At 48.6% G+C, this 22,562-nt stretch overlaps 2 protein-coding genes across 6 annotated transcripts in view; one reads left to right on the forward strand and one right to left on the reverse strand.

Annotated features, from left to right (window-relative positions):
- The window catches only part of ELK1 (ETS transcription factor ELK1), a 679,088-nt gene that overhangs the window by 167,817 nt on the left and 488,709 nt on the right, over window positions 1-22,562 (reverse strand). The gene's annotated exons all lie outside the window — the stretch shown is intronic.
- On the forward strand, window positions 4,854-22,428 carry CDK16 (cyclin dependent kinase 16). Of its 5 annotated transcripts, none has more exons than XM_049767272.1 (16): window positions 4,854-5,260; window positions 12,729-12,936; window positions 13,575-13,708; window positions 13,810-13,935; window positions 14,021-14,077; window positions 14,174-14,288; window positions 14,908-15,002; window positions 15,099-15,161; window positions 15,397-15,520; window positions 15,724-15,844; window positions 15,951-16,048; window positions 16,125-16,230; window positions 16,326-16,368; window positions 16,502-16,592; window positions 21,028-21,105; window positions 21,166-22,428. In XM_049767272.1, exons 2-16 carry the CDS (start codon window positions 12,735-12,737, stop codon window positions 21,225-21,227), a joined length of 1,515 nt encoding a protein of 504 aa, XP_049623229.1. In that variant the 5' UTR covers window positions 4,854-5,260; window positions 12,729-12,734; the 3' UTR covers window positions 21,228-22,428. The 5 variants fall into 5 exon arrangements, with proteins under 5 accessions (XP_049623229.1, XP_049623230.1, XP_049623231.1 ...); XM_049767273.1 differs by having other exon boundaries at window positions 21,476-22,428; XM_049767274.1 differs by having other exon boundaries at window positions 4,855-5,260; window positions 21,190-22,428.

A 22,562-nucleotide genomic window follows, 5' to 3' on the forward strand; every position in this document is an offset into this window, starting at 1 on the left:
CTGGTTTAAGTGGCAAAAACCCATAGGCTCTGCCAATGACCAGTTTCCTAGTGAAGAGAATGTAGAACTTGAAGAAATAGAGGGCAGCAGGGAAGCAGATGGGAGCAGGTTACTGGGTCTCTGGGACTATTTGAACTGGGTTTTAATGTTGACCTTCCCATCTGCTGCTTCTAATTCCCTGCTATATTTCTACAACAGCTCTGTTACATAGAAGGCATCAAGTGCCAGTTCATATTTTGTATTTTTTGTGAAAATATTTGAGAAAGTGTGAGAATGAGCTGTATCGATAGCACAGTAGGTAAGGTGTTTGTTTTGCATGTGGCTGAACTGGGTTCTATCCCCAGCATCCCCAAGCCTGCCAACAGTGATTTTCTGAGCATAGAGCGAGGAGTGACTCCTGAGCACTGCTGGATGTGGCCCCAAAACAAAAAGTAGTGTGAGGACAAAGTTTCTTTCCCCTCCTTCCTTGACTCCCTTCAGCCTGTGTGCCAGATCCTGGGCCTCCTGTCTTTCAAAAGAGCTTGTTGATTGGTAGATTGGTAGATTGGTATGGCAATCTGTTAGGCCTGCATACATACCCTACCAGGCCCACAAAACTGTGTGCTGTTCTGTCTTTTTTGGGTGGTGGTAGTAGAATTGAACAAGTGCCTCTACCTGTCTACATCATATTCTGACCCTAAAGTATGAAGATTTATTTTTGTTGGGTCACGCTCAGCTGTGTTCAGGACTTGTTACTGGCTCTATGCTCAAGGATCACTTCTGACAGTTTGATCCTGGGATTGAACTGGATTTCATGAAAGGCTAGCCACTCTACTATCTCCAGACCCCATACCACCAATTTCATGGCATTCTAGAGCCTGGTGGAGAGGTTTTCCCACCACAGGTATTTTGACTCCTATCACTTCTTTAGTGCACAGCTGCTGCTGCTTTTTCGTTTGTTTGTTTGTTTTGGGCTACACTCAGCAGTGTTCAGGTCTTAGTCCTGGCTCTGTGCTCAAGGTTCACTTCTAGCACAGTCTGAGGGAGCATATGCAGTGTCAGCTATCAAACCTAGGTCAACCACATGCAAAACCAGTTCATAATCCATTGTACACTATTTCTCCAGTGCCCAAAAGCTAGCTTCTTAAGCTGGGAGTTGCAATCCCATATGAAATAAATTCCTATGATTTATGGACTACAAATGACTTGTATGGCTATTATATGTGCTTATACATCTGGGATCACAGGAACTTCTCAAGTGAGGGGGCTGGAGAGTACAGTGAATAAGGTGCTTTGCACATGACCAGCCCAGGTTCTGTCCCTTGCATTTGCTTTTGATCTCCTGAGCCCTACCATGCCTGATCCCTGAGCACAGAGCCAGGAGTAAGCCCTGAGTACTGCCAGGTGCAGCCAAAAAGAAAATCTCAAATATAAGCTCTATTATTTCTAGAATACAATCTTTTCATACTTCTATCCACAGTCTCCATTATAGGCATGAGGGCTTGCATGCACTGTTGTCCCTTTCACTATTTTGGCTCCTGGCAACTTCTGTTACAATGACTCCAGACATTTCTGTTCTTTGCCACCTAATCCCCTTCATTTGCACGATCACACTCTTCAAATATCTGTGGATCCTGGTGGTAACTCAGTTCTACATGTACTGAATGTAAAGCCCTTCCTGCCATCTCCAGAGCCCTAGAGGTACTAGCTCTGTATACCAGTGTAACAGCAACAAGATCAGACCAGTGTACAGTGGGCAGAGGTTGGTTCTCTGCACTCAGCACTTCCCTTTCATCTAGGCACAATGAATAGGGTAGAACAACATTTTCTCTTGTTTCTTCCAAGGACTGTCCTTTCAGGCATTCAGACATTTTTTTTTTGTTTTTTTTTTTTTTGGGGGGGGTCACACCCGGCAGTGCTCAGGGGTTACTCCTGGATGTCTGCTCAGAAATAGCTCCTGGCAGGCACGGGGGACCATATGGGACACCGGGATTCGAACCAACCACCTTTGGTCCTGGATCAACTGCTTGCAAGGCAAACGCGGCTGTGCTATCTCTCCAGGCCCACATTCAGACATTTTTGGCTTTGGGTCACACCCAATGGCACTCGGGGTTACTCCTAACTCTGAACTCAGAAATTGCTCCTGGCAGTCATGGGGATCTCATATAAGATGCCTGGATTTGAACAACCATCGGTCCTGGATCGACCGCATGCGAGGCAAATGCCCTACTGCTGTGCTATCTCTCTGGCCCCAGGCATTCAAACATATTTTTGAATGGCAGTATTCTAAGTGTTAGTATTCCAAGCATTGGAGCTAGCAAAATATAAAAAAAATCACTGCTCAGGGGGAAGAGTATTCTCTGTACAGTATATGGGTGTTTGCATGCAGCCAAATGGGTTTTATCTCTGGCATCCCATATGGTCCCCTGGGCATCCCAGACTTTGTGAGAAGTGGATAAATAAGGCATGTTATTAGGAGTGATCCCTGAATGTAGTAAACCCTGTGTGCCTCTGTAAAAGAAATCTGCAGGGCTGGAGATGAGGTTCAGTGGTAGACTGCTGCAATACATGAGTTTTATTTTTTTTTGTTTTTTTTTTGGGGCTACACCCGGCATTGCTCAGGGGTTACTCCTGGCTGTCTGCTCAGAAATAGCTCCTGGCAGGCACGAGGGACCATATGGGACACCAGGATTCGAACCAACCACCTTTGGTTCTGGTTCGGCTGCTTGCAAGGCAAACGCCGCTGTGCTATCTCTCCGGGCCCATGAGTTTTATTTTTAACCTTATTGATTGGTTATTGAGCCACACCCAGTTGTGCTCAGGGGCTACTCCTGGCTCTGCACTCAGAAATTTCCCCTGGCAGGCTGGGGGACCATATGGATGCCAGGAATTGAACTGGGTCTCTCAGGTCGACCACATGCAAGGCAAACGCCCTACCACTGTACTATCTCTCCAGCCCCAATACATGATCTAAGTTTGATCTCCAGCATTGAAATAAACCCTGTCCTGGATTATGTGAGGGATGGGGTGGGGGTGCTTAGTTTTTCTAGGGTGAACCCCAGGACAGACTAAAGTAAATAGAAGTTGATGTTATTCACAAAGGACAGATCTGGGGATCTGGAACCATGGGGCTACAAGTAGGTATTTTGTTTTTGTTTGGGGGCTACATCCAGCAATGCTGAAGTAACTCCTGGCTTAGTGCTCAGTAATTATTCTTGAGGTTGCTTGGGGGGACCATACAGGATCAAACTCAGGTGGGCTACATGCAAGATAAGTGCCCTAGCTACTGTACACTCTCCAGTCTCACAAATAGGAATGTTGAAATAGGGTAGCCAGGGCTAGACAGACCTAGTACTTGGATTAAGGTGCTTGTCTTATATGTAGCTGATCCAGGTTCCATTGACTAATGGTCCTCAAATTATGGCCTGCGGGCCACATATTGTATTTATTCCCATTTTGTTTCTTCACTTCTAAATAAGATATATGCAGTGTGCATAGAAATTTGTTCATAATTTTTGTTTTTACTATAATCCGGCCCTCCAACAGTCTGAAGAACAGTGAACTGGCCCCCTGTTTAAAAAGTTTGAGGACCCCTGATAGACTCTACCCTGAGGATAGTATTAGGAGTAAACTCTGGGATCAGTTGGGTATGGCCCAAAAGTAAAAGTTTCTAGGGAAAGGCTTCATGAAGAAGGTGACATTGAAGCAAGGACTTTGGAAGAAGTGAAGAGATAAGCATGTGGTTATATGGAGGAAGCACATCCAGGAAAAGAAAATAGCAAGTATATAGTTCCTGAGGCTAGACTGTTCTTGTTTTATTCAGGAATAGCTAGAAGACTAGTTTGGCTGCAGTGGGTTAGAGAAAGAATGGTAAGAGATGAGATCATAGGAGTGATGAACCTGATTATCCACTGTGTACTTTTTGTCTTTGTCATACATTCCCACCTCCCTACCCCAGTGCAGATGATTCTTAGGTTTTTTTTTCTTCCTAGCATGAGAAACTGAAACTATCTGTCCGGAGAAAGGCTGCCATAAAGGAAAGTCCAGAAGAGGTGGAGAACTCAACTTTGGACTGGGGTGCAATATAAAGAAGTTCTAGGTAGCCTGTTGAAGGCTACCACCATTTAAACTTGGCGTGGTAGGGCATTGATTTGCCTTGCAGGAGGCCAATAGGGACAGATGCAGTTCGATTCCCCACGTTCCATATGGTCCCCCGAGCCTGCCAAGAGTGATTTCTGAGAGCAGAGACAGGAATAACCTCTGAGCGCCGCCAGGTGTGCCCCCCCCAAAAAAAAAAGTTGGGTTCCAAGCCCAGTTAGTGTAGTTTTCTGATTGAGGAGGGTGAGGGGCATTAACAGGCATCCAAGACATTCATAAAATTACAGAGCTATAAGAGACGTGAACTGGCAGTAGCTGAGAAAACTGACTGCAGGAAAAACCAATTCAGGGGTCAAAAGCAAATATAGCTGAGGCTACAAGAGCTGTCCTTCCTCCTAACCCAAAGTCCCTAGCCGGCACCGAAAACAGCTCGCACCTCTAAAAGACATGCCTTTTCTGTCTCAGCTTAGGCTCACTGAGGATGGTAGGAGTTTAAGGAGGGATGGAACAGACTGAACGCGCTTGCGAAATATTCAATTTATGGTGAGAGTGGAGCACAGACTTGTCCATGTTGGTGGAAACCAATGAAAACGGGGAAGAGGCGTGGCCTAGGAGGGGTGGGTCATCAAAACCACGCCTCTTCTGCCCAGACACGCCCTTCATTCTTGATCGGCCTCACCCCAGGGAGCAAATCCTATTGGCTGGGTAAAAACCCCAGAGGGCGGGGCCTGCTCTTGTTCACAGTGGGAATGAGTTAGAGGCCGAGGTCGCTGGGGGAAGCAGATGGTCTTAGCTAAGGTGTTTAAGGCAAGTGATTCTCCCGGCCGTCTCGCCCAGAATAGTCACCTTCTGGCGAGTCTTTAAGGTTTCAGCTTGCTGAAGCACAGCAAGCAACTAGGACTGACTGCATCATCTTTTTCCTCCTTGCAAAGTCCCCTTTGCCACCATGGGGATATACCAAGTGAGGTCCACTCAGGGGTGCAGACGGTGAGGGACACAGTAGTCGCGAATTGCTGCCCACTGTGGTTCTCACAAGCCGCTAGGAAGGCCGGAATTGAGCACGAAAGCCCCTTCAGTCTTCCTCCTGGAGCCGCTCCAGGGCCTGCGCCACACTCCCCAGTGGACGCGCAATGGCCGGCTCCCCTCCCGCTACGGACGGACCTATCGGAGCCTCCACTACGAGGTGAGTCCTCTCTCTTCCCCCGGTCCAGCGCGGACGTGCGCATGCGCAGAGCGCTGTGCGCGAGGCGCTTAGGCCACTTACTCTTCGGCCCCGGGATCCGCGCGCGCTGCTCCCGGCGCCGTCGGCTCCGGCTCGTGAGGCGCCTTGAGCTCTCGGGCTCCAGCGACCACACAGGAGCCGGGGGGCCTTGCCCACAGCGGCCTAGCTAATGGCCGGCTGAGCGGGACGCCGCCGCCGCCTCAACCGCCGCCGCCGCCGCCGCCGCCGCCTCCTCCTCAGCCGGCGGCGGCCCGGGCGCAGCAGCCATGGCTGAAGACTACTGGGACGGGCGCCGGCGGCGAACCGGAGGAGAAGGAGGTCGCGCGGCCACAGCCCAGGCCGCCGCCCCAGGCGCCGCCGCGCCGGCCTCGCGGCGTTGAGCTCGCTCGTGCGCCCCCACCGGTGAGCGCGGCCCCGAGTGCTGGGGGTGGGGGGTGGGGGGGTGGGCTGCCCTGGCGCTGTGGCTGGAGTCGGGCTGCACCGTCGGCGTGCCCCCTCCCCCTAGCGATTTCCCGGTATGCACCGGGCCAAGGGTCATTTGGGGCTTCCTGACCTTGGCCCCGCCCTGGCCGGGTCTGGGAGCTGGGGATGGATGAACCGTTGGTGGTCATGGGGAGCAGGGTGATCGGAAGTGTAGAAGTGGGTGCCAGAGTGGTGCTGGGCTCGAGGTGCCTGTGCTAGTCCTAACTCTGTAAGGGTTCCGCTTGAGGCCTAGTGCATGGTAATGAAGGGGTGCTGGGTGGTGGACTTACCCCAAGATGGGTAGCGTGGTTTGGAATGGCCGAACAGTGCTGAGATAGACAAATGAAGGAATAGTTGGTAGAGAGATCCCTTATGATTCATGGCAGGGAGGGGGCCTCTAGGGTGGTAGAAGTGCCAGGAGGGTCCCTAATAGAATCGGGGCTCAGAAGCTATGTGTAGAAACGAGGGAGGTAGTGATGATGCTGAGGTTTTTATCCCTGGTGACGCTGCAGTGTGTTAGGATTCTCCTTGAACTCGTGAAAAACTCCAGAGTTGACAGTGTGCTAAATACCATAGCTGCGTGTGGAAATGAAGGTCTGAATAGGCAGAGGCCCAGAATATGCTAATGGGGGATGAAGATGGGCAGAGCCTGTGCTAAAGGGGGTCAGGTCAGAGTTGTGGATATATGAGGTGTTGTGTTGGGTGGGGCCTCTCTGAGCCAAGTGTCTTGGCAGCCTCAGATTTAGTGCTGTATTAGAGATCAGAAGTTGGACTTCTGGGCGGGAGAGATAGCACATCAGTAAGGCGTTTACCTTACACGCAGTTGACCCAGGATAGACGGTGATTCGAAGGTTCGAATCTCGGCATTCTATATGGTCCCCTGAGCCAGCCAGGAGCGATTTCTGAGCACAGAGCCAGGAATAACCCCTGAGTGCCACCGGGTGTGACCCAAAAAACGAGAGAGAGAGGGGGTGGGGTGGGGGAGAGAAAGAGAAGAGAAGAGAGAGAGAGGAGAGAGAGAGAGTTGGACTTGGATGATGGCTCAGAAGCTTGGTGCACAGATTCAGTGCTGGGCAGTGCACGGCCCTGCCCCTCCCCCAACTGCCAGTTGTAGCCCTGGTAACTCCCAGCTCAGACCTATATATCATTTATCCCAAAAAGCATCAGGATGTGAGATCATTGTCGATGAGGACATGAAGAGACCAAGAGAGATGAGACTGAAGAGTGATAAGAATGAAAGGATAGAATAGATAACCTAGGAAGTTTCAGGGACTGCTTCTTTGACTTTATAGCTGTGGAGGTCCTTACATTTGGGACCATTGGAGACCGCTCAGTGGTATGAGTTCTAGGATATGCTAATGATCCTCAACATTTTGAAGCTTTCAGGACAGTTGAATGAACTTTGGCTGTGGTGGTGATCTAGTGTGCAATAAGGAGAATCAGGATGGGGGAAGCTCTGTGTGACCCCATTGAAGTGTCTGTGGTAGAGTTGTTTTTGTTTTTGTTTTGTTTGTTTTTGGGTCACACCGGTCTGCACTCAGGAGTTGCTCCTGGCTCTACATTCAGAAATCGCTCCTGGCAGGCTCGGGGGACCATATGGGATGTCGGGATTCTAACCATCGTCCTTCTGCATACAAGGCAAACACTTTACCTCCATGCTATCTCTCCGGCCCCACCTGTGGTAGAGTTAAAGTGAAGAGAAATAATGGAAAAGACTGTGTAAATGTGTTCGTGCTAAAGTGGGTTAAAACCATGGAGGGATAGGACTGAAGTGTGTTATTGGGGGGGCAGGATAAGTGAATATCTAAATAGGGCCAAGCTATTATTGTACAGTGTGTGTCTGCCTTGATCTGTGTCTCTGAGGAGTCGGGTTGGGTAAGAGTTCTGATTGCTCTGATAGGGAATAAGGCTCTGTGTGAGGCCCAGTGTGGGCTAATAGGGATCAAGGTGAAGTGAAGGTCCATCTTATGCTGATAGGAGGCAAGAGTACAGGAGTAAAATATATTTTGATGATGGTCAGAACTGCAGAGGGATATGAGAGCATGTAAAAACAGGTCTGGGAATCGCACAACTTTATGTTAATAGGATTCAGGGCAGTCTGAAGGTCTGGTGAGTGCTAATGTGAGTCAGCTGTAGAGGGTCCCATGTGCATGCTAATAGGGTTCAGACTCAAGTTAGGTGAATAGTGTGTTAAGGGAGGGAGAGGAGGAGTGCTGTGGAGAAGCTAAGAGGTAGTTGGACTCTGAGGGGCTCAAGAATAGGGTAGCAGTGGTTATTGATTACTGGTTGGCGATGTATATGCTGATGGGAATTAGAGATAGAATTAAAGATAAATGGAGAAATTAATAGGTGCTGATTGCAGGTAAGATGCAGGGATGAGAGCTGGTAAAGCTCTTGTTTTGCAGGGAGTAGACCTGTCTTCAGTCCTCCCACCACACACCCCACATCCTGTAGGGTCCTTGAGTCCTGCCAGGTATGATCCCTTAATGCAGAGCTAGGAGGAGTACCTGACTACCTCTGGGTGTGGCCAAAAAAAACCCAAAACCAAAACCAAATAAAAAGAAAGTGATGCATGAAACAGGAAAGTCCTAATGGAGGGTCTTGCGCACTGAAGGAAGTAGCATGATGGCAGTCCAGTGTAGGCTTACAAAGGGCAGCACAGGATGAAAATTATATTTTTCCTATGCTGATTGGTAGTCTGCAATGATCGTGTTTTCAGTGGTCTCTGTGGTGGCAGATCATCAGTTGTCTTTGGATGAGGTTATTCTTTTTTTTTTTTTTTTGATTTTTGGGCCACACCCGTTTGACGCTCAGGGGTTACTCCTGGCTATGCGCTCAGAAATCGCTCCTGGCTTGGGGGGACCATATGGGACACCGGGGGATCGAACCGCGGTCCGTCCTACGCTAGCGCTTGCAAGGCAGACACCTTAACTCTAGCGCCACCTTCCCGGCCCCGGATGAGGTTATTCTTTTTTTTTTTTTTTTTTTTTTTTTTTTGGTTTTTGGGCCACACCCGTTTGATGCTCAGGGGTTACTCCTGGCTATGTGCTCAGAAATCGCCCCTGGCTTGGGGGGACCATATGGGACGCCGGGGGATCGAACCGCGGTCCGTTCCTTGGTAGCGCTTACAAGGCAGACACCTTATCTCTAGCGCCACCTTCCCGGCCCCCGGATGAGGTTATTCTAAGGATTGTTGTGTCCTTGGAGTTGGGAGTGGAATTGTGTATCTAATTTCTTGCCCCTTTATAATTCTGAAATGTAAAAGGAAAACAAATGATGACAACTTGTTTTGGTTCATATTAATGTTTCCATGTTTTGAGTTCATTGGGCCCTCAGGGCTTTCTTTCTGGGGGCTGTTGATGTTCAGATTTTATTCTTCATCTTGATTTATTTTTTTTATTTTTGGTTTTGGGACCACACCTGGTGGTTCTCAGAGATTACTCCTGGCTCTGCACTTAGTAATTACACCTGGCCCTGGCAGTGCTCTGGAGACTATATGGGATGTCTAAGATTGAACCCAGGTCAGCCATGTTCAAGACAAATGCCTTTCTAATATACTATTGCTCCAGTTCTGTACCTCATCTTTCTAAAGCATGCTCAACAGTGATCTCTGGCACTTGTGTAGCCTTGGGGTTCCCAATTAGACATCATTCACTCATATCTCCAGGCTCCCTCTTCATATAATAACCCTACTTACAGCTTTATCCCATTCCTCACTACAGTAGGCAAAATGAATATGTATCTTCATCATATAGGCACTGTCTGGGGGACAGGGCATGTTTTGTCTTCCTTTGCCTCAGGTATAATATTACACATCTTGGATTAGGATTTTGTTGATGGTAGAGATTCTTCTCTTTACTAAAGTCTTTGCTAGGCAGAGAAGTGGAAGCAGTGTCCACTGGGGAAAGCGCATGGTTTTTTTTTTTTTTTTTTTTTTTTTTGGTTTTTGGGCCACACCCTGTGCCGCTCAGGGGTTACTCCTGGCTATGCACTCAGAAGTTGCTCCTGGCTTCTTGGGGGACCATATGGGACACCGGGGGATCGAACCGCGGTCCGTCCTAGGCTAGCGCAGGCAAGGCAGGCACCTTACCTCCAGGAAAGCGCATGGTTTTATGTGAACAGATAACCAACTTCTCTCCACTAATCCAGCAGCTTCATCTTCGACCTCCTATTTAGTCGAGGAAGCTGACCATCCTTGACTTCCCTTGGGCCAGTGGCCATCCTAGGTCCTGCTGTGGGTCCAGATGGTCCAGACCTGAGCCCAGATCTTTTCTACCTCTTTGCTGGCCTAGTGCCTAGGAGAAGACAAAAGATGGTTACCCTCAGCCTTTTGATGGCCCTATTCCCTCTAGCAGTCTCATTTGTGGTATTCTTCTTCCAATGCCTGCATCTCTGGGCACACTTTATTTGGGATAATTTGTGGGTAGCAAGGAATTACCATCCAGGCGGAAGTTTGCTGCATTCATTTTTGTCAGAAGCACCCTGAACATCTACTTTTGTCCCGCACTACTAATACAGATCTTGATATAGCTGTGACCTAAACAGGTAGGAATCTATTTTGACATAGCCAGTCTCCTGCTTAACAGACAGTGCATAAAGAAGCAAGTAAGTATCTGGTGTCATTTCTGAGGAGGTCCTGTCAAGATGAGGGAGCTCTGGCAGTTTATCAATTTGTTTGTTCGTTTTTGTTTCTGGGTCTCACCTGGTGGTGCTGGGGGTTACTTCTGCCTCTGCACTCAGGAATCACTCCAGGTGATGCTCAAGGGACCATATGGGATGTCAGGGATCTAACTGGGCCACAGCATGCAAAGCAAGCGCCCCTGAGAGTTTAGATTTTAAATATTACTAATGCTGGCCTCTTGAATCTGGTATCTGAGCAGTGGCCTGAAGGAAGCTTAGAGTGCAGGCTATTTTGAAATCTGGGGGAAGGGTGCTCTAGAGTAGTATCAGTACAAAGGCCCTGAGGTGGGACTGCTGGATGTGGTTGCATAATAGCAGCTATAAATGGGGTTGGGGTGAGGCCAGAGAGCTAATAAGGATGAATGGGCTTGATCTCATGAACAACATTGAGAACTGTGGCATTTGTTTGGGGTGATAAGGAGATGGGTATATTATTTTTTTTTTGAATGCGTATTTGGTAGTGCTCAGGGGTTTTCATTTTTTTGGTTTTTGATCCATACCTGGCAGTGCTCAGGGGTTACTCCTAGCTCTGTACTCAGGAATCACTTATGAGGAGTCTTGGGGGGGTGGGCTACGGGGAATTCTGGCATGATAGGGATTGAATCTGGATTGGTAGTGTCCAAGATAGGTGTCCTACCTTCTAAACTATTGTTCTAGCCACAAGATGGGTACATTCTTTTTTTGTTTTTGTTTTTTGGGCCACACCCTGTGACACTCAGGGGTTACTCCTGGCTATGCACTCAGAAGTCGCTCCTGGCTTGGGGGACCATATGGAATGCTGGGGGATCGAACTGCGGTTTTTCCTAGGCTAGCGTTGGCAAGGCAGACACCTTACCTCTAGCGCCACCGCGCTGGCCCCACGCTCTTTTTTTTTTTTTAAACATTTTGAGTTTTAGGGTACACTTAGCAGTGCTCTGGGATTATTCCTGGCTCTGCATTCCCTGTGGTCTCAGGGGTCCATATTGGGTACTAGGGATTAAACTCAGTCTGTGGGCTGTGTACAAGAGTCCTACTTGGGGGCTGGAGTGATAGACCAGTGGGTAGGGCATTTGCTTTGCACGTGGCTGGCCTGGATTTGATCCCCAGCATCCCATATGATCCCCTAAGCACCGTTAGGGATAATTTCTGAGTGCAGAGCCAGGAGTAACAACTGAGCACTGCCAGGTGTGGGCCAAAAACCAAAAAAAAAATTCTAGACCTCTGGGGCCAGAGCTATAGGGATGGTTAGGACTTTTGCTTTGATATGGCTGACCCCAGTTTGATCCCCAGCATTCCATATGGTCTCCCTGAGCATGCCAGGAGTGATTACTGTGTGCAGAACCAGGAGTAACCCTTGAGCACTGCCAGGTATGGCCCCAAAACCAAAAAAGTAAAAAGCCTTACTTGCTGTGCTATCTCTCTGGCCCATCTTGGGTTGTTTTTGGGCCACACCTGGCAGTGCTCAAGGGTTATTCCTGGCTCTATGTTCCTAGCAGTGCTTGGGGGACCATGGGATGCTGATGCATGATTTGGATCGAACCCAGGTTGATCATGTCAAGACAAATGCTCTATCCTCTGTACTATTGCTCTGGGTCTATGGGTACATTCTTAAACAGAATCGAAGGGGGGTGATTTGCAAAAATCTGGGTAGTAGCCCAAGGTTCCAATTTGATTAGCCTTTTCCAGGAGCCCTAAGGATAGCTGGTGGTTATTGAGGTCCTCTCCAGCCTCTCACAATGATTGGGTCTGGACAACATTTTCTTGCCCCTCCCCAATTCTCATCTGTGTAGATCAGTGGGGTAGTCCACCAGTCACCATGACAATGTTTGTTGGGTAAGATAGGAAGGTGCTTGTGGCCACAAAGAACATTCTACCCTGACAGGCATGATGTGGGGCTGGTGCCAGACAAGCATGCCACTCTATGGGCGTACCCGGTTAACTTTAAGTTTTCCTGTTGTCCTGGGTGAGGCCCACTTTTCATCTATAGACAGATATATCCCTGCTACACGACCGGAAAGTACTTCCTATCAATCTCTATGTGTCCCCAGTGATGCTGACCTGTTAATCGCCAACCATCCAACAGTGAGACCTTTGACTTCAGCCAATCACCAAAGCCTTAACTCCCAGGTTTGCTATTAGGAGCCAGGTTTTCCATCTCTGCCAGATTTCTAGGAACTCCAGTGGTTCCAGGGCTTCTCAGTGTTTGGGGGGTGCTCACTGATACAAGTTCACATCAGTATGTTCACTCCCTGGGTGGTTATGAGTTCGAGAGGGCTGTGGTGGGACTCACTTGCTCATACTACTTCAGGTCACCATGGATCGGATGAAGAAAATTAAACGACAGCTGTCCATGACGCTACGCGGTAGCCGAGGTGTAGAAAAGACCAATGGAGCCCCTGAGCAGATAGGTTTGGATGAGAGCAGCTGTGGTGGTGGCAGTAACCTTGGAGAGGCTCCCACTCGTGCTGCCCCTGGGGATCCTCGCTCAGGTCGGGGGCCACTCAGCTCTGCACCAGGTAGGTCTGCTGGCTAATCCTATCCCCAGATTGGATCCTGGGGCCTACCTTTCCATTTATTTCCTCTCAAACTTGTTACGTTCAGCTCCCTGGCTCTTTTCTCCACCATTTCTCACCCATCGTGCTTTTTGTTCCCCTCTTTTCCCTGCGATTCTTTCCCGGTATTCACTTTGTTCATCTGTGCTTTTCTCTTTCTTTTTTGTGTGTTTTTGGGTCACACCTTGTTGGTTCCATGGCTAACTCATGGTTTTGTGCTCAGGGATCATTCCTTGTGGGTTCAGGGCACTATATGTGGTATTAGGGATCCAAGTCTGGGTCTACCCACATGTAAGGCAAGTGCCCTACCCACTGTACTTTTGCTCCAGCCTCATTATCTGTTCCTTATCCCATAGGCTTTGTTTTCAGTCTCAAGGTAAAAGGGATCCTCGGCTCCCCACTGGAGCTCCCCCAAGTTTCCTTGTGTCCCTGAAATCTAGGACTCTGGGGGTGACTTGTCAGAGTCCCCTTGGGGGTAGGCTCCATGTGGCTCCCTGCAGCAGCTACGAACATGTCTGTGAGAAAGAATTGTGTGAGGTGTGGAGTTGCCCAGGACTCCTGACTCCATCTGACCTGCTCTCTCCCTTTTTTCCCTTTGCCAGAGATTGTCCATGAGGACTTGAAGATTGGGTCTGATGGTGAAAGTGATCAGGCCTCGGCCACATCCTCAGATGAAGTGCAGTCACCAGTGAGGGTGCGCATGCGCAACCATCCCCCACGCAAGATCTCCACTGAGGTATGTGTCCCCACGTGGGAGGTGATGGGGCTGGAAAAAGACATTTGAACCTAGCAATATGGAACTGAGCAGCCTGATTCTGCCCTGCCTTTGCCTAATAGGACATCAACAAGCGCCTGTCATTACCAGCTGACATCCGGCTGCCGGAGGGCTACCTTGAGAAGCTGACCCTCAATAGTCCCATCTTTGATAAGCCCCTTAGTCGCCGCCTTCGCCGTGTCAGTCTGGTGAGCAACATTTGTTTCTGTCCTTCCTCTTTCCTTTCCTTCCATCCTCACCATTGTGCTTCAATTTGCTTCTGTTATCTTACAGTCTGAGATAGGCTTTGGTAAACTGGAGACTTATATCAAGCTGGACAAGCTGGGTGAGGTGAGGGGCAGCTGAGAGGCCTATGGGGGTTGAGGGAGGAGGTAAGTGGGAGCTCCCTCTAGCCTCAGGCTCCTCATGGCTATCTCCTCTATCTAGGGTACCTATGCCACTGTCTACAAAGGCAAAAGTAAACTCACAGACAACCTTGTGGCACTCAAGGAGATCAGACTAGAACACGAAGAAGGAGCCCCCTGCACCGCCATCCGGGAAGGTACTGACCCCCCTACCCTATCTATCTACCTTTGCCTTCCTGGGTTCTTCCCATGGTATGAAGAGGGACTGAGTGTGCTGGTGTCTTTCTCCTGCCATCATGGGCTTTGTGAAAAAATGCCCTTTACCCACATCTCTGGGTCAGGAATTCTTTCCTGTTTGGAGACGAGGCAGATGGCTTGGAAAACAGGGTTCTTGCATTAGTTTTGAGGCCACTCTGAAAGTGCCTACAAATTTATTTGACAGTTTCTAGTCAAAATACCACAAGGAATTAAGTCAAATTGAATAGAAGTTGAATATGCAAACCTATTTTCTCCTGAAGCTATAGGTCCCAAGTACTGAGGAATGGAGCAAGGCCCTTTTTAAGAGGCTGTATTATGAAAAGTTTAGTCTCACATTAAAGCTGGGGTTATAATTTCTGACACCTGCACCAGTCTTTTCTGAGCCTTAATGTCCACTTTTACAATGTGGAACACACTTTCCTGGTCTCAAGTGAGTTAGGACTTGGCACCTTTCAGCTACCATCCCAAACTGCACAGGAGCAAGGCCATACTGGACTTGTCTCTGTGATTCTCATCCTCTCCTCTATCCCCCACATCTAACCTCTATGCTTTCTGCAGTGTCGCTGCTCAAGGACCTCAAACATGCTAACATTGTCACACTGCATGACATTATCCACACGGAGAAGTCCCTCACTCTTGTCTTTGAGTACTTGGTAAGGCTGGATGGCAATGGGTTTCAGGTGGAGGTTGGGGAGATAGCCAGGAACCATAGATGGTATATTCTTTCTTCTGCCATCTCCTTTTTTTAGGACAAGGACCTGAAGCAGTACCTGGATGACTGTGGGAATGTCATCAACATGCACAATGTGAAAGTGGGTGTCAAGGGACCTCTTCACCCACTCTACCCTAAAAATGTCCCAGAAACTGACTTTTCCCATTTGACTTTATTTTTCTGGGATTCCTTGGAGGGCATCGGGACCTTGTAATCTGTTCTTGTGTGACAAAGCTCTGGGCTCAGTGTCTGTACTGGGAAGGGGAGCAGTGTTTGCTGGGGGGTCAGTCTGCTGGATATCCTTTGACCTCTGCTTCCTGTTCCTGGCTTCCCAGCTGTTCTTGTTCCAGCTGCTCCGTGGCCTGGCCTATTGTCATCGTCAGAAGGTGCTACATCGAGACCTCAAGCCCCAAAATCTGCTTATCAATGAGAGAGGAGAACTCAAGCTGGCCGACTTTGGTATCCCAGTCTCCCTTTTCTTCTCATTGACCCCCCAGTTTGGCCCACTTCCCAACCTTCTCCTTACTTATGGCACTTGGTCTCTGTCCTTTCCACCATGTACAAGCCATGCTTAGGAAATCCTCTATCCCAGCTTCATTCTCCTTTAGGTTCCCACAACTTCCTCAATTTCAGGTGCCCCTTCTCTCTACCTCTCTTATTAGGTCTGGCCCGGGCCAAGTCCATTCCAACGAAGACCTATTCCAACGAGGTGGTGACTCTGTGGTATCGACCCCCTGACATCCTGCTTGGGTCTACTGACTACTCAACCCAGATTGACATGTGGTGAGGACAGGTGGAAGTGGAGGTGGAGATAGGTGTTAGCAGGGTGGCTTGGTGTCAGTTTCCTGCCTATTACCTCCTGTTTGTTAATTGTGCCCTTCCTCCATAGGGGTGTGGGCTGCATCTTCTATGAGATGGCTACAGGACGGCCCCTCTTCCCAGGCTCCACCGTGGAAGAACAGCTGCATTTCATCTTTCGCATCTTGGGTGAGGAGACCTCTGAGGTAAAGATTGGCAGAGATGCCCTATGACAAGGTTAAGGTCACTTTTTCTTCTCCCTCAGGAACCCCCACTGAGGAGACATGGCCAGGCATCTTGTCCAATGAAGAATTCAAGACCTACAACTACCCCAAATATCGACCTGAGGCCCTTTTGAGCCATGCACCTCGGTGAGGCTGATGGATGGGTCAGTAGGGTGGGTGGGCTTTAGGAGCTAGAGTGCCAAGACTCGAAAATAAAGTGGGTCTCCTTGTTTCTGCCATAGACTTGACACTGACGGGGCTGATCTCCTCAATAAGCTGCTGCAGGTAAAGCCACCTTTTCAGGCCTGTCTTGGGGGCTTCAACGATTCCTGTGTGGGGAAGCAGCAGGGTTTGGGATGGGGAGGAACGGGAGACCGTGTTGAAGGGGACAATGTTTCTTTCCCATATGCACATCCAGTTTGAAGGTCGCAATCGGATCTCCGCAGAGGATGCCATGAAACAACCGTTCTTCTTCAATTTGGGGGAACGGATACATAAACTTCCTGACAGTGAGTGTAGCTACGAGGGCACAGCTGGCTGGGGCTATGGAAAGTAGGATGGCTGTGGACAGTTGGGCAGGTTGTATAGGACTCTGGCTAGGGCATATATAAGGGGGTGTGGAGAATGCCCTTTGATATTATAAGAAATATTCTTTTAGGGCTGGAGAGATAGCACAGCAGTATGACATTTGCCTTTCATGTGGCCGACTAGGGATGGACCCAGGTTCAATTCCCGGCATCCCATATGGTCCTTCGAGCCTGCCAGGAGTGATTTCTGAGTGCAGAGCTAGGAGTAACCTCTGAGCCCTGAGCACCGCCTGGTGTGACACAAAAGCCCCCCCCCCAAAGATTCTTTTAGGGGTTGGGAATGTGGTTGATGTATAGTGCACCACATGAAGCTCTGGTTTCTGTCTAGCTCTCCGTAGCACTGCTGACTGTGACCTTGCCACAAACAGCAAATGCTGCTGGTAGTTTTGTTTTTTCTTTTTCTTTTGGTGGAAATGTTCAAACACTGATAATTAAGGCTAACTGAAGCAGTGTCAGTTAGCCTTTGTTTTTATTTACTTTTCCTTCCTTATAGGGTTTATACCTAGCAGTAGGAGGTAGAGAATGGTGATAATTGGCCTGGTGGTATGACTTGACATAGGCTCAGTGTTTGGACCTGTGCAGCCCTGCAGTGCTTGGGATGGGGGCATACTGTGCCTAGGATCCATCCAACTCTAGGTTTTGTACATGCTAGGCATGTGTTCCGTCCTTTGGAAATAGATCCCTGCCCCCTCTTAGCCTTATTTTTAAAGCAAACATTTAAAGTAAGCATTTCTGGACTAGAGAGGTAGTACAGCAGGTAGGGTTCTTGCCTTGGATGTGGCCAACCTGGATTCAATCCCAGTATCCCACATGGTCCTGAGTAATTCCTGGGTGAGGAGTAACCCTTGAGCATTGCTGGGTGTTCCAAAATAAATCTATAGAGTATTTTTTGTAAATTATATAGTGAGAAATATGCAGATCATAAGTATATTGCATAGTTCATTTTTTTTTTGATTTTTGAGTCACACCCGGCAGTGTTCAGGGGTTATTCCTGGCTCCAGGCTCAGAAATTGCTTCTGGCAGGCACGGGGGACCATATGGGGCGCCGGGATTCGAACCGATGACCTCCTGCATGAAAGGCAAACGCCTTACCTCCATGCTATCTCTCCGGCCCTGCATAGTTCATTTTTATGAACTACGTATGCCCATGTAACTGACACATAGGTTAAGAAACAAGGTGTGGGGCTGGAGCAGTGGTGTAAGCCATAAAGCTTCTGCCTTGCCCGCAATAGCCTAGGAAGGACTGCAGTTCCATCCCCCAGTGTCCCATATGATCCTCCCTAGCCAGGAGCGATATCTGCGTATAGCCAGGAGTAGCCCCTGATCGTCACTAGGTGTGGCCTAAAAACCAAAAAAGAAAAAAAGTAACAAGGTGTATGTATGGCAAGCAGTGTCTGTGGCCCCTGGTTTGAATTCTAACTGCATAAATAATCTTACTCTTTTGAACTCAAAGAAATGTTATTACACAGGGTGTTTATTTACATATCTGGCTTTAAAAACAGTTTTTTTTTGTTTGGGGGCTACACCTGGCTGTGCTTATTAGGGCCTGGTTTTGGTTCTGCATTCCATGCATCATTCCTGGCAGTATTTAGGAGACAGATAAGGAGCTGGGGATTGAACTTCTGTAAATTGCATGTAAGGGCAAGCACCCTACCTACCCATCATTGTATCTCTAACCCTCTTTAAAAAACTTTTAATATTTATAGATAAGAGTTCTCAATGACTCCAAAAGATCAACAGCTTTTGGCCAATTTGGTTTTTAATTTGTATTACTTCTCATTATTTTGAACCAAATCCCTGATAAAGCATTTATTCATGATTTCAGCATATATCTCTGAAAAAATTTGGGGGGGGCACATTTGGTGGTGCTCAAGGGTTTACTTCTGGCTCTGCACTCAGAAATTAGTCCTGATGGACAGTGGGGACCATATGGGATGCCGGGGATCAAACCCTGGTTGGCTGTGTGTAAGGCAAATGTTCTACCCACTGTACAAATTTTCTGGTCCTTCTGAATTTTTTTGGTGTTTGGGTCACACCCGGCAGTGTTCAGGGATTACTCCAGGCTTGACGCTCAGAAATCGCTCCTGGCAGGTTCGGGGGATGATATTGGATGCCAGGATTCGAACCACCATCCTTCTGCATGCAAGGCAAATGCCCTACCTCCATGCTATCTCTCCAGACCCCGCTTTTGAATTATTTTATCACTGAGATATGGCTTTAAAAAGTTGATGATTGGCTGGTCCGATGGCAGTGGTTTATCAGAACTTATTAACGTTAGTATCACAAAAGTTAGTATATAACCCCCCACTTCTCAATTTGACTGGCTTTAAAAAAAAGTTGGGGCCCAGAGAGATAGCACAGCGGCGTTTGCCTTGCAAGCAGCTGATTCAGGACCAAAGATGGTTGGTTCGAATCCCGGTGTCCCATGTGGTCCCCCATGCCTGCCAGGAGCTATTTCTGAGCAGACAGCCAGGAGTAACCCCTGAGCAACGCCGGGTGTGGCCCAAAAACCAAAAAAAAAAAGTTGATGATTGATGGGGCTGGAATGATGGCGCAAGCACTAGGGCATTTGCCTTGCACTCATTTGATCCAGGACAGACCTTGGTTCTATCCCCATTGTCCCATATGGTCCCCCAAGTCAGGATTGATTTCTGAGCACATAGCCATGAGTAACCCCTAAGCATCATTGTGTGTGGCCCAAAAACCAAAACAAAAAAGGAAAGATGGGGCCGGAAAGATAGCATGGAGGAAGGCGTTTGCCTTTCATGCAGAAGGTCATCGGTTCGAATCCCGGCGTCCCATATGGTCCCCCATGCCTGCCAGGAGCAATTTCTGAGCCTGTAGCCAGGAATAACCCCTGAGCACTGCCAGGTGTGACCTAAAATACACACACACACACACACACACACACAAAGGAAAGATTATTTATGCAGTTAGAAGTCAAACCAGGGAGGGGCCAAGAGATAGCACAGTGGTAGGGACAGCGGTTCGAATCCTGGCATCCCATATGGTCCCCCGTGCCTGCCAGGAGCGACTTCTGAGCACAGAGCCAGGAATAAACCCCCTGAGCACTGCCAGGTGTGACCCTAAAACCAAAAAAAAAAAAAAAAAGAAGAAGAAAGTCAAACCAGGGAGCTGCAGAGATGGTACAGTAGGCAAGGTGCTTGTATGCATGCAACTGATAGGGATTTGATCCCTCGCACCGCTTATGGTTACCCTATAGAGGTCTGCTTAGCTTGCCTCTATTGCCGACACTTTTTTCATCCTTTTTTCCAGAAATATAATAAGACTATAATTAACCTACCTAAAAAATTGGCTATTTTTCCCATTAACTGAATTAATAAAATCCTACTCACCCTCCATCACTTAGATATAGTTGGTGTTAATTACAAAATACTATTACACTTGGCAAAGGAAATGATTTCTTAGCCAAGGTAAATTTTCATATTTCCTTTACTTTTTTTGTTGGGGGTTGGGGGTCACATCCAGTCGTGCTCAGGGGTTACTCCTGGCTCTGCACTCAGAAATCGCTCCTGGCAGGCATGGAAACCATATGGGATGCCGGGATTCATACCTGGCATATGGTCTGTCCTGGATCAGCTGCATGCAAGGCAAGAGCCCTACTGCTGTGCTACCTCTCCGGCCCCATATTTTCTTTTATTTGTAGCTTGCTTATGATTTTTGTTGTTTTGTCTGTTTTGGGGTCACACCTGGCAGTGCTCAGGGCTACTCCTGGCTCTGCTCAGACATCATTTTTGGCAGGCTCAGGGGACATTATAAGATGCTGGGAATCGAACCCTGGTTGGCTGTGTGCAGGGCAAATTGCCTTACCTACTGTGTTATTGCTTAGGCCCCTATGCAATTATTTTTTGTAATTTTCTTTTTTTTTTTTGGTAGTTTTTGGGTCACACCCGGCAGTGCTCAGGGGTTACTCCTGGCTTCATGCTCAGAAATTGCTCCTGGCAGGCACGGGGGACCATATGGGACGCTGGGATTTGAACCGATGACCTCCTGCATGAAAGGCAAACGCCTTACCTCCATGCTATCTCTCCAGCCCTTGTAATTTTCAAAATTGTAATTAGTATTAGCAAATAAAGTATATAAACTCTTAGAGTGCAAAATGAAAGTACCTTCCTCTTTTAAAGGTGCAAAAGCAAGAAAATGCAACGAACAGACACATGTTTTAAATAGATGTGTGTATGGTGGGTAAATGCCATTATGCATTTATTTTTGACAAATATGAGTTCCTTTCTCTAAAGAAGTGGAACTTACCCACTACCCTTGATTGAATCATATGGAGTAAGTCTAGATTGGTTCCTTATCTCATTTTCACACTCTGCCTCTCCTCCCTCCACAGCTACTTCCATATTTGCACTAAAGGAGATCATGCTACAAAAAGAGGCCAGTCTTCGGTCTTCATCAATGCCTGATGCAGGTAAGTGTAGCCTTTGTCCTTTTCCTTATCCCATCCACCTGTCTTCTCACCCAACAACAGCCATTGCTCTGCTTTCCCCTGCAGGCAGGCCAGCTTTCCAGGTGGTGGACACCGAGTTCTAAGCCACAGACCCAGGCCCCAGCAGGCAGCAACTGGAGGGATGCCACACCCCTCACAGGGCAGCCCCCAGCCGCCTCCTTCCTCCTTGTTGCCTGCCTGCCTGACTCATGCTAGTCTGCCCACATATCCCCTGCTGCCTGTTTCAACACCTGATCATTGACCTGTCAACCCACCCATTGGCCTGTCTGTTGGGTGCTAACAAAGCTCTCATCGCTCCTTGCCTGGTCTGTGTTTCTCTCTGTCTTGGTAGTTGCTGGTGGACAGCATGGCCGTGCCAGCCTCCCACACTGAGGCCAGGCCTGTATTCCTCATCATCCTTCTCCCCAGGACCACTACCCTATGCCAGCCAGGCATCCAGAGCTAGTCCAGGCTGGGGATCTCGACACAGACAAGACGTGATGATGCCTCAGGTCTGAGGCTTACCCCTCCTGCTTTCCTGCCTGCCCCACCTGCCTTGTGTTGTGTGGGATTTTTGTTTGTTTTGTTAACTCATTTTTATTTTAAATGAGGTTTCCCTTTTTTAAATGCAATATCTCTGTACACAGACCGGCTGGGTCTCACCCCCACATGTGACCCTGCCACAGTATTTTGTGCAATGAAGCCCTACTCCCACTCTCTCCCAGGCAGGGACATAGCCCTTATTAAGAACCCTGACCGTCACCAGACCCTGGGGGCAACCAAGGGAAAGCATGCCTCATTCAGCCACTCACCTTCTAACCCCCACCTTCAATCCCCAGCTACAGGGGGACCTGGGGACTACTGGAGAGTCTCTGGGAAAAGGATGAGGTGTGGGTCCCCCCACTCTTTCCTTCCTGCAGTCCCATATCACTGGGATCTCCTTCTCAGGGTCTCCCTAGCAAGCTCTCCTGCCCCCATCCCACTTGGTGCTGTTGGATAAGGGCCCTGCCAGGAACTGACCCAACTCAGGAGCCAGTGTACATATGTGCATAAGCAAGGACAGGGGTGCATAAGCAAGGACAGTGGGCCCAGGAATTACTCCCTCACCCCTGCAGAGAGTAAGGCAGGGCAGGGATTGTCTCTGGGATCAGATCCCAGATGGGTGGTTACCTCTCCTTTCTCCACTTTAAGCCCTGGGACCCTCAAACTGGATGGGAGACATGGTGGGGTCCAAGTGAAGTTTTGGGGGTTGGGTTCCTGAATGCACCATAATTACTGTATGAAATATTAAAAAGTCTAAATGGACACACTTGATTGCAAATCCCTGGCAGAAATGGGGGAGGACTGGGACCATGCAGCATTCATACCTGGTGTCCATCTAGTAGAACGCTGAGGAGTAGGACTGGGAAATGTTCATGATGGTGAAAAAGCCACCTCGA

Source organism: Suncus etruscus, chromosome X (assembly GCF_024139225.1).
Source record: "Suncus etruscus isolate mSunEtr1 chromosome X, mSunEtr1.pri.cur, whole genome shotgun sequence".
Lineage (NCBI taxonomy): Eukaryota > Metazoa > Chordata > Mammalia > Eulipotyphla > Soricidae > Suncus > Suncus etruscus.